Source organism: Oreochromis niloticus, linkage group LG13 (assembly GCF_001858045.2).
Source record: "Oreochromis niloticus isolate F11D_XX linkage group LG13, O_niloticus_UMD_NMBU, whole genome shotgun sequence".
NCBI lineage: Eukaryota > Metazoa > Chordata > Actinopteri > Cichliformes > Cichlidae > Oreochromis > Oreochromis niloticus.
In genome coordinates this window covers 21,793,626-21,810,711 of record NC_031978.2, presented here as the reverse complement: position 1 = coordinate 21,810,711, position 17,086 = coordinate 21,793,626, and the positions used below count along the sequence as shown (strand labels likewise).

At 38.6% G+C, this 17,086-nt stretch overlaps 2 protein-coding genes across 6 annotated transcripts in view; both read left to right on the top strand.

Annotated features, from left to right (window-relative positions):
• mertka (c-mer proto-oncogene tyrosine kinase a) overlaps window positions 1-2,383 on the top strand; it is a 47,699-nt gene extending 45,316 nt beyond the window's left edge. For all 3 annotated transcript variants that reach the window (XM_025897258.1, XM_019366317.2, XM_019366316.2), the window contains 4 exons: window positions 321-430; window positions 602-761; window positions 1,183-1,319; window positions 1,579-2,383. In XM_025897258.1, the coding sequence (XP_025753043.1) occupies window positions 321-430; window positions 602-761; window positions 1,183-1,319; window positions 1,579-2,023 (852 nt within the window). In that variant the 3' untranslated portion in view covers window positions 2,024-2,383. The remainder of the gene's footprint in view (window positions 1-320; window positions 431-601; window positions 762-1,182; window positions 1,320-1,578) is intronic.
• Window positions 2,384-4,242: 1,859 nt separating this feature from the next.
• Window positions 4,243-16,007, top strand: tmem87b (transmembrane protein 87B). 3 transcript variants are annotated; one of them, XM_003441155.5, is made up of 19 exons: window positions 4,245-4,469; window positions 5,290-5,350; window positions 5,441-5,532; window positions 6,344-6,478; window positions 6,572-6,610; window positions 6,701-6,872; window positions 7,756-7,817; window positions 8,177-8,360; window positions 8,450-8,549; window positions 8,661-8,754; window positions 9,344-9,415; window positions 10,968-11,076; window positions 11,185-11,243; window positions 11,351-11,454; window positions 11,540-11,613; window positions 11,726-11,796; window positions 13,769-13,821; window positions 13,910-13,940; window positions 14,230-16,007. In XM_003441155.5, exons 1-19 carry the CDS (start codon window positions 4,320-4,322, stop codon window positions 14,269-14,271), a joined length of 1,704 nt encoding a protein of 567 aa, XP_003441203.2. In that variant the 5' UTR covers window positions 4,245-4,319; the 3' UTR covers window positions 14,272-16,007. The 3 variants fall into 3 exon arrangements, 2 of the variants coding, with proteins under 2 accessions (XP_003441203.2, XP_005474065.1); XM_005474008.4 differs by lacking the exon at window positions 9,344-9,415 and adding an exon at window positions 9,000-9,071; XR_003213394.1 differs by lacking the exons at window positions 9,344-9,415; window positions 11,540-11,613; window positions 13,910-13,940; window positions 14,230-16,007 and adding an exon at window positions 9,000-9,071 and having other exon boundaries at window positions 4,243-4,469.
• Window positions 16,008-17,086: the final 1,079 nt, after the last annotated feature.

Here is a 17,086-nt window from a genome sequence, read left to right as displayed (position 1 = left end):
AATATCATATTTATTAGAGTGTGACAGACTGGTGTAGTGGTTGACACTGTCACTTTATCGTAAGAAAGATAGACATTAAATGTTATGGTCGGCTGGACTTCTCCCTGTGGATTTTGCATGTTTTCCTGGTGCCTGTATGCGTTTATGTAAGAGTGTGTGAATGTCAGTCTTTTTGTGTTAGACCTGTGATGAACTGTTACCTGGACAAACACACCCCATGTGAGCTGGAATACACTCCAGATCCCAACCCTGAAACGAATAGATTATGATTAGACTAAACAATATTTAAACTGTTTGCTGTATTGTGTGTTCTTGCACAGTTCTTGCCCACTCAGACACTCCTGAAGTTCATGGTTGACATTGCTTCGGGTATGGAGTATCTCAGTGGTCGTAACTTTCTGCATCGAGACCTGGCGGCACGCAACTGCATGTAGGTTACTCCCTCTGATTTGTGTTCAAAGTAGAGCAGGCATTGATTGAACTTTTCCTGGCAACATTCGCAGCCTTCTTAAATAAAAGAACTATGATTTATTATTTCAGAGGTTTATCAAATTTGCTTTTTTCCATTAATCATGAAGTCCACGCCTTGTTTGTCTTACAGGCTGCGTGACGACATGACAGTGTGTGTAGCAGATTTTGGATTATCTAAAAAGATCTACAGTGGTGACTATTACAGGCAGGGAAGAATTGCGAAAATGCCTGTAAAATGGATCGCATTAGAGAGTCTGGCAGACAGAGTTTTTACTGTAAAGAGTGACGTGGTGAGTAGAAACTATAGCTTTACCAGTAACACACCTGTTTATGAAATGCAGTCACTAAAAGAACTGACTACTTTTCTGCACTCTTTGTTTTTCTTGCTGCTTTTTCTTGTGCTACAAGTGGCATTTTAAAAGGTTTGGTCTTAGACTTACACAGGGCACCGTCTCTGTCTCAATATTTATCAGTGTGTAACAACTTGTCCAATTTTCCCCCGCTTTTGCACTTTTATCTTAAGTGTCAGATGAAGATAAAAAAAATAAACTTTTTTGTTTGAAAAATGCAGAATATCGTACAGCTAAACCTGAGATAATACATAGTATTTCTATGTATTATCAGCAGGAAAATACCAGTTTGTGAACATCATAGCAACTTTTTTCCTCATGATGAAATATAATCTCAAGTTGAAATTCTGTTCTCACGCAGTGGGCGTTTGGTGTCACCATGTGGGAAATTGCTACAAGAGGCATGACGCCGTACCCTGGAGTCCAGAACCATGAAATTTATGATTATCTAGTTGAAGGACACAGACTGAAGCAGCCCCCAGACTGTTTGGATGAACTGTGAGTGTTTGTCGTTCTTCACACAGATGTTGACTTTGGGTTTGATTGCTTTGAAAGCAACAATATTGACGCTATAAAAGTTTAATTTAATATTGTTGGTCTAAATCTTATATTGGAGGCTAGCTTTTTTTTAAACATATTAACACAAGAGTAAACCTCAAAAATAAATTGCTAAATTTTACAAGCCTGAAAATATGCGCATTGAAATGTACCAAAATCGAGGTTCCAGTCTAATTATTTCTCAATACTTGGGGTCTAGGTATGAAATCATGTACAGCTGCTGGAGAGCCGATCCGCTAGACCGACCCTTCTTTCCCCAGCTGCGAGAAATGTTGGAAAAGCTCGCCGAAAAGCTTCCAGAGTCTTCCAGCAGGGATGATATCATTTATATCAACACCAGCTTTCCTGAGGAGGACCCCGATCGAGAGGCACTTCAAGCAGAGCCTCCTGTGTCGAGCTCCTCACCTTGCTGCAGCCGCATGGCAGCAGAAAATACAGTAGTTACCGCGGACATTCACGGGAGCGTGGCGGATGACCAGGATGATGGTAGTGATCGCTATGTGGTGGTGATTTCCTCCAATGTTCCCCCGAGAGCTGCGACAGTGGATACGCCTCTCTTGTCAGATGATTCTTTAAGTCAAGCAAATGGGACCACTGCAACAGCGATGGATCACAGCTTATATGACCCCGCCTTCATGCTATAGCATTTGGTACTGAGCAGTTACAGCACTTGCATGGGTTGACAGTACTAATCATTTTATCTTGTTGTACTGGAAGCACCTGCACATTTCCTCCTGTGGACTTTCATAGATTGTTGTAGAGGCATTTTATGCTTTAAATGGCCAGCCGACATGTCAGTGTTTGTTGTTGCTTATACTTTTTTTTGCGTGTCAACCTCAAACACACTCATGCACATGTTCCATAAGCTTATGATACTCTGAACTGTGAAAAGTATTTACTGTATTGATTTCTGTGTTGCAGTGTAAATAGAAAATTGTACAGAACGTTTATAAAATGATCTTTTTCTTTTAAAATAAAGGATTTATTGACTTCTTTAAAGTAAACATAGATAAGTGTGACATAAAATGACCAGAATTCCCTCACCGATCACTGTGATAATTATTGTTATTGGTATTCCAGTAAGAAGGGAACTGTATTACCATAATGATGACATAAAAGCCTTCAACTTTCAGCTCTGAGGCCCTTCTTGATTGAAGGATGACAGATGAGGTCAGGCCTAGAGTACTATAACAGACCACATTGTGATCTGTAGTGAGAGTAGAGAGAAGGCAGTAGAGAGAGGTGGAGGTATGCACTGTAAAGAAGAATGCAGGTCAGTAACAGCAAGACAGAATATGCATGTGAAGAGAAGGGGAGCGGGTGGAATGCGAGGAGTCGTTTAAATTCCTGGGGTCAAATGCCAGTAGGGTGGAGTGGGCAGAGATGAGTATCAGGGTTGATTGGTGAGATAAGGAAAGCAACAAGAGTGAAAGCGAAGGTTTACAAGATGGTAGTGAGACCTGCTATGATGTATGGTTTGGAAATGGTGGCACTAATGAAAGACAGGAGGCAGGAGCTGCAGATGGTAAGATTTTTGTTGGGAGTGACCAGAATGGACAACAGAGGGACAGCTCAGGTTTGGAGACAATGTAAAAGTGGTAAGGTTTAGATACTTTGGACATGTGCAGAGGAGAGATGGTGGATATACTGGCAAAGGACAGAGGTTTGTGTTTGTGTGACAGAAGAGGATGCAAGGAATAGGTTGAGATGGAAGCAGATGATCGTCTAAAGGGAGCAGCCAGAAGACGTCGAATAAGATTTGGGCAACAACAAGAGCCTTAGAAGTATAAAAACACAAGAAAAAGATTTGTGTACTTGAATTTTTAAAAGTTAGATAAACAGAAGAAAATGTATGGCTGGATTCTCATAACCATACAAATAAGGAAGCTTATTGGTATTTCTTGCAAGATGTGTTTAGGAAGTTTAAATTTAGAATGAAAATGAAATACTGTTTGTCTTTATTTCACACTTGCTGCAGAACAAGTAGGTGGGATGATGACACAAAAACCTGCTGCATCACTGTGGTCAAAGCAGCTTTCTATCGTATGTGGCTGTTGGATTAACAGAGTGCATGTATTTTATTTTCAAAATGATGTGAATTGCAGCTTCCACATATTATGTCCATATTTTTGCAGCTATTATGATTCTATTGCTAAAACTGTCTTTAGCAATTCCGTTTCAACCATGCTGAAACTGAGTTGATTTTTTTTTTCTTTTTTAAGTATGACACATGAAAACAGGACAGTGCTACCCACAACCACGAAACAGGTGGTCCTCTGATTATATCACACAGAAAACAGGCAACTTGGTTTTAAAAACAAAAAAAAATTAGAGCACACAAACCAGAGAGAGGGTCTCATTTCTGAAAGTATCATTAAAACTGAAAACACTCTGAATCCAAAACTTCCTTTAGCATATTTGTGTTAACAGCATGACTCAGACAACCTACGATCCGAATGTACTCATTAGTTAAAGCGAGTTCAATAGACAGATTCTTCAATATTAGAGAATCCATCAAAGTAAAAATGACCTTGATATCTTTGATAAGGAGAAGAGTAAAACCCTCTAGACAACGAGAACTCTCTTAAACTGAATACAAAAAGGCTGTCTCAGTCTGCCATGGAAAGGTGATTTCTGTATCAGGAACTGTGACAATATCATTCGAAAACATCACATTATTCTGTGAACAAACAAGACCTGATACATTAGGTACAAAACAAATAAAGCAACACACATATGATGTGCACAGAGTGCTCAAATTATCTAAAAAATAATTAAATATCAAAAACATTTATTCTGGGTGTCAGCAGGATAGAGGCAATGACGGTGGGACAGCAGGCGACGTACAGGTAACAAACGTTGCAGACCTCTTGGGCCCCTCCCCTCTCCTTTGAGCAGTTGCGTTCACGGCGCAAGTGGCGAAATCTACACGTAACGAATATGGCTGCTGCAGGCGGGATGCGGACGTGGAGCTGTCCGAGCAGAGGACTTAACTGTCCGTGGATGGTGTTTTCTGTAATTATACTCAACATTCTCAATGGAGCTGTTGCAGCGCCAGAGACAGGGCTTTGGAAAATAACAGTTGTTAATGTGAGTATCTTTCTAAAAACGCTGTATACTCTGGATAACTGCAGCACTCTTAGCTAGCGTTAGCTACATAATCCTTGTTATGGTAACTCGCTGACAGCTGTTAATGTGGTGACAAGCTTGTAACTCACACTAATGGTATCTCTTAAGCCTTTCTTAGCCACTCTTTATAAACCGTGATAAACGAAAGAGCAGAGAAATGTTTTGCATATTTAGCCGTTAGCCATGCCGAGAACGGTTAATAATCATTGGGTACTTCAAGGGTAGTAGTCAACTAGCTAACTGGTTACAGTTTAACAGACTAAAGTGAAAATCCCAAAAGCTTGTTATTTTCTTTTTGTCTGCCACTGTCTCTGGACTAAAACTTGGGAGTTAAGGTTGTGTGTGTTCAGGTTATGTCACACATTGTAACATATCATAAAAACATTCTTAAAGTCGATCTTCAGTCAGGTGCTTGTACAGTTCACTCCCTCTTTTTGTTTATTAATGATAAGGCACAGCTCCTACAGTTAGCCCACAGAGACGTGTACAGCTGTGATCAATAATTTACATACTAAGACGTTTCAGTTTCCACTTTATCCTCTATCCAGTTGCAGTAAAACCTGCATTTGCAGGTTCATTCTGAACAGGTAACAGGTCAGACAGCTAGAAACACACTTATTGTCAATATTTCTTATATTAATAATATTTTTTATATTAGAATATATATAGAGTCCAACTTGTTTGGATCTGAGAGATCAAAACAGTACCAATGATCAGTTAGTTTGCCTAACTAAATTGATCAGTATGAAAAATAATAATAACTAAATGTATTATTCCGTAGACCTCAAGACCATTGATGTTAAGGAAATCAATGTATAAAGACACTGATGTTGAACTGAAAGGTAAGTAATGGTTTAAAAAAATTACTCATAACTTGTTCCCCAAAGTGCTTCCTTTTTTGTGTGTTATGTCATCACGTCTTCATGTTTCAGTAACGCCATGTAGCTGTCCTGCGGAGGTGGACTTCACTATTCGCTGGTTTTTGAAATACTACCCCTGTCACAACGAATACAACAATATTGAAGTAAGCAAAAATGCTTCCTGTCATACCATCTGCGTTGAGTTGATAGTTTCTTTTTAAACTTTATTTTAATTATCTTTTTTTAAAACGTATTTGTATACATGCAGAATAAAAGGGACTCCTTCAAATTTTCAAGACAGGCAGCACTAAATATTTACTTAAAAATTCCATGTGGTACAGAAAACAAAGTACACTAAACAAAACAAGAAAAAATGGGGGTATGGGCTGTCATAGTCAAAACATCAACAGTGTTTTCAAAGAGAAAACAAAATGTGTCAACACTGCAGTGCAATGTATGTTTTCAATTTTTCCCAGAATGCACTACATTTTACTTTTTATAGTCTTTAATCTGTATAAACTTGTTTCTCTGTTGATATTAGTTATGTTTTAACTGTTGTATAGTGCTCTGTGTAAAGCACTATATGAATTAACTATAGTTTCTTAAACTGTAGGTCAATTCTATACACTCAATATCTTTACTTATAGCCATCCATGGCCCCATAATGGGAGATTCTTTGCAAAGCCAATGCATTGTTATAGTCTAATTTGCATTTTTTTTTAGTAAATATCGATCACATTTGGGTCATTTTAAATCCGTTTTTCCCCAGGTAGAAAGTCAGGCATGTAAATTCAATATTGTGGCACAGAATCTCCCCCAGTGTACTGTGAACAGTGTCCCAGAACAGTTTAAGGATGGGACAGCTCCAGGATGCATGAAAGTGATTAAATCCCCACCATTATTTGAGTGGTGCACTGGTCTGTCTGGCGCCTTGCTTGTTTCTGATTGGTGAATTGTGACTGTCTTTGTCTGTAGGAGATGTATGAGAGGACACCTCTGAGTCGTGGGGAGAGTCTGGATCCAAATCCAATGGTACCAGGGGAGTACATCGAACACAAACACGGTCCGATTGTATGCAACAGTGGGCTCCGCTCCTTCCCGATGCTCAAAGTGGGTTTGCTATGTTGGTGTCAGCACAGCGGTATTCTTAACAATGTTGTTGTTTTTAATTCTTCAACATCCTGCAACTGTGTTTCTTTTCAGAAAGCAAAGGCAGATCCACATGTGTCCTCTGCGGTTGAAGTAAGAACCCGCAAATTATCTTTGATTTTAAGGTTAATTATTACATATGTTTTCATAAGTAATAAATGCTGGATTCCTTTAATCCTGCAGGATAAAAATTACACAAAATGGATTGCCGAGGAGTATGACACCAGCAGTGCTACGAAGAACAGCAGTGTGAAAATCAGAGACCACGTCATAGCCACCACTTGGAAGGATGGTCCTTACCTGCTAGTCGTTACGATTGAGTCTAGTAAACCGAAAGCCAACTGGAATTTAACATGTGAGACTTTTTAAAACTAGTAAATATGGGCAACTTGTAATTGTGGGCAGGCCTGGTAGAGTGGGTCATCTACCTGTCAGAGGGCCGGTGGATCAATTCTCTGGCTGCTCCAGCCTACATGTTTCTAGTATCCTTGGGCAAGACACTGAAGCCCGAGTTGCCCCCGATACATCCATTGGAGTGTGAGTGTATGTGTGAATTGTAGAAAGTGCTTAGGTACAGAATATAGTGTTTGTATGAATGTGTGTGTATCACATTCATACAAAGCATTTACATTTTTTTTTTAACCTTTGCTTTTTTTAAACTGCATTAATTCGGTCGACCTCCTATCTCATACACGCAGAGCTTTTTAGCCGACACTGAAGTGTCAGATTTCAGGATCTGCAACAACCACAAACAAATTCTTAAAGTGGCAGTTGACGTGATCCCAGTAGAATGCCGGATTTTGATCTCATATCCTGGAGCCTTTTCTATTGAGAGGTTCATATGTGTTTTAGTTTTACTTTCTATCGCGCTCCGTCTTTTGTTTTTCCTTCTTCATGCAGCAGGGCTCTTTCTTTTGTTTGGTAGAGTTTCTACAGTCTCTCTTCTTGTTTTTCTTTGTGTCACTTGAGCTACCTGGAGAAAACTGCCGATAGCCACAGAGTGAGACAGTGTCCTGTTTTGGCTGCACTGACGCAATTTTCCTGGGAAATTTTATTCCCATTGGCAGACATAAGTGCACAGGGAAAGTGAAGCTTTAAAGCAACCAGGCTGAAGACTGAGCCGCTACATTGTGCAAATAGAATTTAGATCATAATGAAAACTTGCCTTTTGTCTGTTTAATATGATTGGGTAAAGTGTCTTGCGTCATTAGTCTAATGTCTGGATTTTGTTTTTGCAGTTAATGTGGTAATGAAGGGCAGCCACGGCTACATTTCTGTCACAGAATGGCCTCTCATGATTGTAAGTAGATGACTTTAGAAATAAATGATTGGAATTTATGTGATTTATTGGCCACTTCTTAACTATACGCCCATTAATAATATGTTCCCTTAATTATTTGCTGTCTCCAGTGGAATGATAAGACTCTTTTGTGTTTGTGTGTTTTAAATTAACTCATTATATACTCAGTTATCAGATGTAGTCTTATATTAAGATGACGGTTTAGGTAAACTGCAAGAAAACATGCAGCTTTAGCTCTTAAACTCCTACTACCATTTCATTAAATGTGATTTTAAATCATTTGTTTTTAAGATTTACAATCCTGAAGTGACCTAAAACTGACAGGCTTTAAAGGCTAATCCCTTAGTGTCTGTTTGCAGTTCTACATGGTGATGTGCGTCGTGTACATCCTGTACGCCCTGTTGTGGTTTCTCTGGGCGGCCTGCTATTGGAAAGATCTCCTAAGGATCCAGTTTTGGATAGCAGGGGTCATATTCCTCGGCATGGTGGAGAAGGCCGTCTTCTGCGCCGAATACGAAAACACCAATACTGTCGGCTCTGCCTGTGAGTGTTTGTAGACGGTCACAAGGGTTCTCTTCTTCTCTCATATCAGACAGTAAGTTGTAATATTTTTTTCAACATATTTACTTTAGCTCCAAGTTTGCTGATCTTTGCTGAGTTGGTCTCTGCCCTCAAGAGGACTCTGGCTCGTTTGCTCGTCATCATCGTCAGCCTTGGCTATGGCATCGTGAAGTATGTTAAAATCTATACACACAGCTACTTGTAGAATAATTGAAACCCCTCCTTAAGTTAAACAAAATGGAAAAAACCCCACCATTTTTGGGGGGGTTGTTTTTCTTTTAGACCTCGATTGGGGACAGTGATGCACAGAGTAGTTGGGCTTGGCATCCTCTACTTGGCCTTTGCTAGCATTGAGGGTGTCCTGAGGATTACAGGGGTGAGTTGTGATCTTTGATTACTTTGATTTAAATGAGAATAGCCTTTGCAAATGTCAATAATAACATTTGGCAATTACAAATTAAAAAGGTTTAAAGTCACACATTTAAATTGTTCATTTGACCAAAGATATGAGCTGAACTCATACAGTTAACATTGTAATTTGCTTTCATGCTGTATTTTTTATGAAGTAGTAAACTTGATGTCACAATTTCTGTATTTTCTTGTTGCACACCAAATATCAAGGGTCGAGACAATGGCCGCGCTCTCATCACAGCAATTGTTCTGGCTGTGTTTGACTCCTGCGCCATCTGGTTCATATCCTTCCAGTGTATTCCTCACCAGCACAAATATCAATAGTAACTGGAGTGTCCCAACATAAGAAAATGGACACGTTTGTTGGCGTATTTGAGTGATTTTTGAATGTTCTTGGCTTGTGGGTTGGATTATTTATTTTCCCCTTTGCACTTGGGTGGATGGTTTTATGTTTCAGTTGCCATGCTGCTTTCCTATCTGTGATTTTTTTCCCCCCCTTCACATCTTTCTCCTCTTCCTTGTGTCCTCTGCTCCTGCTCTGTTATCCCTTCTAGGCAAAAGACTCTGACTTGGCTCTGCTGGCCAACATTCCCCTGGCTCTGCTTGACTCTTCTTTATGCTGGTGGATATCCTTTTGTGCACCTACAGCCTTTCCTTGTGTGGTTCTCCTCTGCTCCTCACTTCCTACACATGAACCAATATTAGATCAGGAAATTGTGGTCTCCCTCTGTCCTGTTCCTTCACCAGATCATTAGCAGCTGAAATACAGCTTCACACAAAGACATCTTGAGTGTCAGTTGAAACAACCCTGCTTTAATCATTCATTCTGTGGTGAAATTTGTAGCAATGCATTATTTTCTGGTTGATGATTTAACTTCTAAAATCTTTACTGCTACTTTCCTTGCATAATTAATGACAGTTTGTATTATTTACATTTTTCAACAGTCTCAGTCTAAATTGGTAGAAATGATTGATTTTTGCATGCCCGTCCACCAGACTTTCCAGATTGTGCTGTTTAAAGATTATATCAGCATAGGTGCAACTAGTGTGGGGGATAGGATAAAATCATTTGTCATAACTCCTTGAGTGCTCTTTGTAAACACAAGAGTAGCCCACAGACCAGTCGTGCAGTGTCCTTTGTGCACTGCCTTTGTTGACAATAGACATTCGCTGCAATTAGAAAGGCTGACCACAGACTACCAGCAGACTGTCAACGTCTTACCACTGCTGGACCATAATTTAAGCTTTAGTGAGAACAAAGCAGTCAGAGAAAGAAGTTAGTTTAGGATTGCCTCTATCATAAGACACGACGTTGGTGCTACATTGCACGCTTGATCTTTTCTAGGGCAGCTCACAGATCCTAAAAAAACATCCATGACACTAGCAGAGACAGCGACATAACCTGTGGCATGTTTTCTCTCCTTTGGTGGTTATCTGATATGTTACATGGTCAGCAGTAGCATGCATATAAGTCTTGCAGTATTTAAACGGGTGATAGTAGATCAGGTGTTTGTAATGTAATGTTTGTAATTTTGCATTAAAGTACATATTGTGTTGTTATGTTGGGGCTGAACAAGTTTTAGAGTCCCACCCTGTCACCCTGAACATTGTTATTGAGTGGAACATATATACCCACTGCTCAAACGTTGCAGCCAAGAAATACAAATTTCTCAGTGAACGGGAGTTATGAGTTTGATATGGGTCTATAAAGGTTTTTGGAAAATTAATGGTATAGTATGGCGTTACATTTTTGTTTTTGTTTATAAACAACTGATAAACTTTAAATAGGGAAAGAGAAAAACCCCATCAAAATTGCAGATCTTAGACACTTTCATAAATACTTCTTTTTTTTTTAACAACTTGACTCTTTAACTCTTTGTAAATTGGCCTCTAAAATCCAATTAAAACTGTTAACATCCTCTTCCACGTGTTTGTGCTTAAAGATCTTTGCAAAATGCAGTTTACAACAATGACGATTAATTGGCTGTTTTTAAGCAGACGCAAAATCTCACACTTTATCACAGCCTTTCCTGTGCTTACGTCATATTAGCATTCAGTTGTACTTGACTGGCGGAACTGCATGTGATTGCAGCGTGTAATCAGTATTATCTAATGTGGGGTGTATTTGTACAGTTTCTGTGTAATGGCTGCCATGTGTTTACCTTGACTGCCACTAACATTTTTGTCAGCTTGGCACAAACCATCAAGACTCTGAAACTGAGGAGAAACCCCGTCAAGCTGTCACTCTACAGGCACTTTACAAACACACTAATATTTGCTGTCATTGGTAAGTCCTGCAGCTACATTTTCACTGCACCAGCGTGGATGATTTCCAGTTATTTGTATTTTCATCGACATGCTAAAGAGTTTCACACCTTGCCCTCTTCACCCTCAGCTTCCATCATTTTCATGGGTTGGACGGCAAAAAAATTTCGATTAGCAGAATGCCAGTCTGTGAGTGTGGTTTGGATTACTGAGCAATAATAGCATTTTTTTTTTTTTTTAAATTAATGTTTATTGTTGACATTTTATTGAAAACCGAGCCTGTTTTTTGTCTGAAGGATTGGATTGAGTTGTGGGTAGAAGATGCTTTCTGGAGGTTCCTGTTCTCTGTCATTCTGCTCGTCATAATGTTCTTATGGAGACCGTCTGCAAACAACCAAAGGCAAGTAATTTATTAACACACTTTAATTCATCAACATAAACTAAACTGGGCATGCATTTAAAACTTTTAATTTCAATATCCACAGGTACGCTTTCACACCTCTCATAGATGACTCTGATGATGAGGAGATTGAGGAGTTTATTGCATCTACAAACCTTGGTACAGTTAGATCATGAGGGCTTTACTTGTAACCAGAAAACTGCAAATCTCAGTCTGTTTACTTTTTAAAAATCTTTTCTCCTTAGTATTTTTTTTCTTTTCTTATTGGCAGCTGATGGTATAAAGTTGAGAGCGACTAAAAGTGAGACAAATGGTACAGTGAAGCCTGCAGAAACAAACCCAGTAAGTAACACAGACAAGTTTTTGGTAATTGGTTAAATAACTGTGTTTTATTCAACTTTAAGCACATTTAATAAGAATACCTACCTCTGAGGAAATGCAGCTGACCAAATATCACATTTGCAGAGGGCCTGCAGAGGGCAGTATTTCATTTCAATTCATTTCCATTTAAAAGTGCTTTGTTATTGGCACCATAGTATCTTAAAACAATACTCCCAGAGCATTAAAATCCCATTTTTAATAAACTAAAGAAACAAAAATAGAAAGAAGAATAAAATAACACAAAATCACTGAGTATTCTCAATAAATTAGGGTATGTTATGTATATGTGTGTGTCCAGGTCATCTGCTGTTTGTGGGACGTTTTTATCCTCCGTCTCTATCTCCTAGGAGATTTGTAATTTTAAGATATTGTTTAGTTTAATGAAATTTGGAATTTATAGAACTGAACTAGGTAAAATCGGTGTTCCTTACCTTATTGAAAGATTTGCAGGAAGTTCATCTCGGCTTCAGCCTCACCTGTCAGTGATCACATGTTCTGTTTTCTTTCGGTTGCCATGACTTTTTGTGTCGTCCTGTTTCTGTTGCCAGTTTGTGGTCACTGATCTGTCTCTGCTTTCTATCACTGACAGTCAACAGATATTTTGCCAATTCATAATCTCTGTTGTAGGCCAGATAGTGCTCTAATCTGCTTCAGCTTTTAGTTTCTTCTTTCCAATATTTCAGATAAGTTTCTTTGCAGTGTGTTATAACTTGGTTTACTCTGACTGGTGTTTGGACAGCAGCGTTTCTGTGAAACTAATTAGGGTGTCTTAGAGAGTAGTTGATTTCAGCAACTCTATCCTGGTGTCATCTCCTGGTTTTGAAGGGAGGGTGTCTTGCGGGCTGGATTTAAGTTTGTTAATTATCAGTGAGTATCTGCCAAAATCAACAGGCTGTGTAAAATGTTGCTGCAGAAGTCTGCATGTAGAGATTCTGTTGGGCCTTCATCCCTCAGCTCAGTGGGTACAGCTCTAATGACTGAATGGACCTCATACGTCACTACCATACAACACAATGGGCAGGGTGACACTGTCAAATACTTTAAGATAGATCTTAATAGGAACTTGAAGGTTATAAAATCGTCCTGTAACACTGTAAATTGGTAGATCTAAATGTAAAGGTATAAAATATAAAGGAAAAAAATCCAAGATGTATACATGTAAGAATACAAGAAAAATATATCTGTATACATGTTATAAAGAAACAACTGTTCAGGATCTTAGGAAATAAACGTGAATGTGAATTTAGCAGTAGAAAACCAGTTTACATTCATGATTTCAGACATAAACTAGCACAGCCCTAAATGCCCCACATGTCCCGGAACTGATTTTGGTTAATGGCATGCCCAATATCTTGTAGTTTCATTTGGTGTAATTTTTTCCCCAAATTTTCTTTCATGTTTATTTAAAATTTGATTATACTTGAGCCATAAGGCTGGCTTGTTTGGTTGGTAATGCTTTTCATTTGATATTTTTTGTCTTTTTGGTGATAATTTGGTGCTTTATTGGGCTTCTGTTTTTGCTTTTAAAGGTCAGATTTAACAGCTGCCTTATGAAATATTGCATTCATATCATCAGTGGCCGTACATATACTGTCTCTACCATAGTGATTTTGGTCATACATTGTTATGGCATTTATGAGATGGGGTTCAGCTTGAATTGGTCTCCACTGTTTGGGTTGCTTCTGTAAGGAGAATTTAATTTATACAGCTTACTGGGCTCCCTTTACTTGTCACCCATTTAACCTGACAGTCTAAAGAACCCCTTTATTTGCCTGTGGTCTGATAGTGGAGGGATCCGTGTCAGTGAGTTAAAGTGGTTTAGATGGGAGCTGGCTGATATGCTAAACAGGCGAAACTGACCAAAAACAGTTGCTTTCTTGCAGGTCAGTAGCGTCAGATTCACTTTACATTTACTTTGTTTAACTTTGTGCAGGATGAAGACTTGAAATGGGTCGAGGATAATATTCCTACCTCTCTAACTGATGTGTAAGTATCCAGTGAAACCTTTTTAAAGGTCTTTTCACTCACAGTGTGTGTTCTGAGAGGTTCTTTTTATCCTTCCGTATCACAACAGAGCTCTACCGATCCTGCTCGACTCAGATGAGGTATGAACAACATGGATTTGTACAAAAGATGATTTACTTTTTTTTAAAAACCAGAGATGTGTTAGTCTAGTTATATAGACCCTGTAGTTGAAATTAAGGGCCCACTGTTTGAAATGTGCTATGAATTTGGAGGAATATAGTTGAATGAGGGGCTTGACAGGCATAGGAGCGGTTGGTAAGAAAGGTGAGGCGCAGCAAAATGATAACGTACAAAAGCATGGTATTTTTTTTTTCAGGGGATTACTGTCTGAAAATGTGTAGTTTATATCGAGTGCCTATTGTTTCTCAGGAAATCATGACAACCAAGTATGAAATGTCAAAGCTGGAATGAGGCACAGCGTTTCCAGCCATCTGCTGAGAAGGAAGGAAAACAGCAGCTGTACCTGACGGTGGAACAGGGTTTTACAACATTTGGATGGTGATGAAGTGCCATTTTCAGGGGATCCTCCTGAATGGCCGCTACCTCACAAGGTGGTGCAAGCCACAGTTTTAGGAGGACCTTTGCTGATTCCTGTCAACTCCTTAAGGACTCTACCAGAGGAAAACTTAAGTTTTTTGACTGAACACCCGGCTCACCATTTCCCTCATATAATCACTTTTTCCAAAGAGAACAGTTTCATGTTTTTCCTCCAGAGCTGTATTTATTTTTGCTATGTTTAAACACATTTGTTTTACCAATGGGCCTCATACATTAACATACTCGCAAATATATGTTAAGTCTTCCTGAGAACATCTAGGGTATTATTAATGAGGTTTAAGAAGTCAGATAATTATATTTTAAAGAAAAAACACAAAGCTTTTTTCAACAATTAACTGAGAAGGAAATACGTAAGCTATTATAAGCCAGAAGAAAGAAAATGTATTGGTTAAGTGGATTATTTAAAGTTAAAGATAAAGATTAAATATATTTGTTCATATGCACTTTTTAAGATCAATACCGTGCCTACATGTAGTTATTGTATGAGGCCCTAGTAGCTTCCATTAATTGGGAACAGTATGTGTGAAAACTGATGTCTTAAACTGAAACTAGCAGACATACCAAGTCCTTATGAATGAGTGTGAGAGATGACGCACAAGCAAGTCCTTTGAATAATTTGAGTTAGATGTGAGTTATGACAATAGTGGAAAATTGGGGTTTAGTGTCATGTTTTGATTCTACTGTACGGGTGTGGGTGGGCAGGTTCTGTCTTTTGAATGGGAAGCAGTTTGCTGCGTGTATGCTTCTATGGAACTAAGTGATTTAATTATTTATTTGTGTTTCAAGTGGACTTATATGTTGTTAAAGTGTTTGTCCTGAAATCCTCCAGGTTTACAATGCGTGCTTCCATTTTTTTTCCCTTTTTTTTTTTTGTGGATTATTTGGATCTTGCACTATCTTAACGTTTGCCTTCTTTGCCGATAAACTCATCGGCTTCACAGACACCTTAATAACATTTCTGTTCTTTTATGTTTCGGTCTTAATATATTGATGTAATATATATTTTTTGAAAATGCCTGGCCTGATTTTGGCAGCGTCATTTTGAAGTTGGAACACTGTCGTCTTGGTGTGTGCGTGCTGTGTCGAGTAGCTGTAACAGCAGGATTTGTATTTTTGTCTTTCTAGGCCATCCCCATTATAACACAGCAGCTGAATTATGCACACACTGATCACCTCATTGGATTTATATTGTCACCGTTCCTGTTTTGTCCCTTTTGTATTGCCTGTGAACCTGGAATAATTGTGCTTATGATGGCAAGCGAGCCTTCGGTTATATAAACCTGCAGACACCTGCAGTGGACCTTTGATTATTTGTACAGATGGCTTTTGGCTTATTCCTGTTATTTCATAATTCCACAGGTGGGGAGATGTCTGGATAATATGCCTCGTTTTTCTTTTTTCTCGTTTTTTTTTTTTTTTTAAATGGGTATCAAGTAGAACTGAGCTTGAACTCTTCAAACCAGAGGTTTTCTTCTCACTTACTTTCCAAGACGTACATACACTTGGATCAAATCAGATTGAAATTTGGGATATTGTTTTCTGATCTATGACTTTCAGTGTTAGTTTGGCAATTAAAGGATTCAATTTTACAATGTTTCTGAATTTGTTGCATCATATAAAATGTTTTTTCTAGGCTGTTTTGCAAGTGTGTTATTAAAGAGGAACAGGGAGTACATGTTTAATCAGTACCAGAAGAAACGGTTCAATGAATGAACTACTGTGATGAAAATTATGATGAATTATGACCAAAAAACTGAAAGGAGGTCATCTGGACCTAAATAGACTTATGACTAAGAGGGCTGAACTACCTAAGCCAGTTTTTATAATGTTATAAATTGTATTGTGGACACCAAATTAATTTCAACTGCCTTGTGAGATAAATTTGTCTTTTAACAGGTCTTAAAAAGGAAAGCAATAAGTCTGCTGTAGTTGCTGCTGCTTCTTTGGTAGATTGTTTGGGTTTCAAACAACATGCACCTCAACACCAGCGAGTAAAACCAGAGACAAATAGAGCATGTCCTCATCATATGAAAAGCCAGGTGCAAGGGAACAGCCAAGATAACCGTCACTGACAGCATTACATCACTTCAATAACCCTGTCATGTTTTCTGTCTAAACTATTTTAACGCTGTTCTGTATGTTCAAGTCAGAAAAAGCACAGGGATCTTCAGTTTGCTTTCCTACTTCTCACATACAGTGATGATAGAAAGTGCACACTTTTTCAGTTCTAAGGTTTCATGTAGTTAGAATTGTCTTAAATACAAATACATTTTAAATATACCATCAGATGAACTACAAAACATGAAATACTCTGTCACTGTTGATTTAGCGAAAAATAAGATAAATGCAGAAGCAGTGTGTATAAAAAAAAGTGTAGCCCATGATTCAGTAGCTTGTAGAACCACTTTTAGCAGCAATAACTTGAAGTTTCATTCTTTTTTACAACATTGCTTATGAATGCCTGCTAACTTCAGTTCATGGGGTTTGCAGCCATTGCAGCATTTTGATTCTTTTTCAGCCATCCTGGTGGAGATTTGCTTCTGTGCTTGGAATCATTGTGCTGTTTCACAACCCAGTTAGAGCTGCGTTTTAGCTGTGGGACAGAAAGGCTCACGTTTGACTCCAGAATACTCTGGTATACAAATGAGTTCATAGTTGAGTCAATGAC

Excerpts from the sequence above, each read along its gene's own strand:
- tmem87b (XM_003441155.5), top strand. The coding sequence starts at position 4,320 with ATGGCTGCTGCAGGCGGGATGCGGACGTGGAGCTGTCCGAGCAGAGGA. Across the intron at positions 11,455-11,539 it reads CCGTCTGCAAACAACCAAAG|GTACGCTTTCACACCTCTCA; the intron begins GCAAGTAATTTA and ends CAATATCCACAG. Across the intron at positions 11,614-11,725 it reads TATTGCATCTACAAACCTTG|CTGATGGTATAAAGTTGAGA; the intron begins GTACAGTTAGAT and ends TCTTATTGGCAG.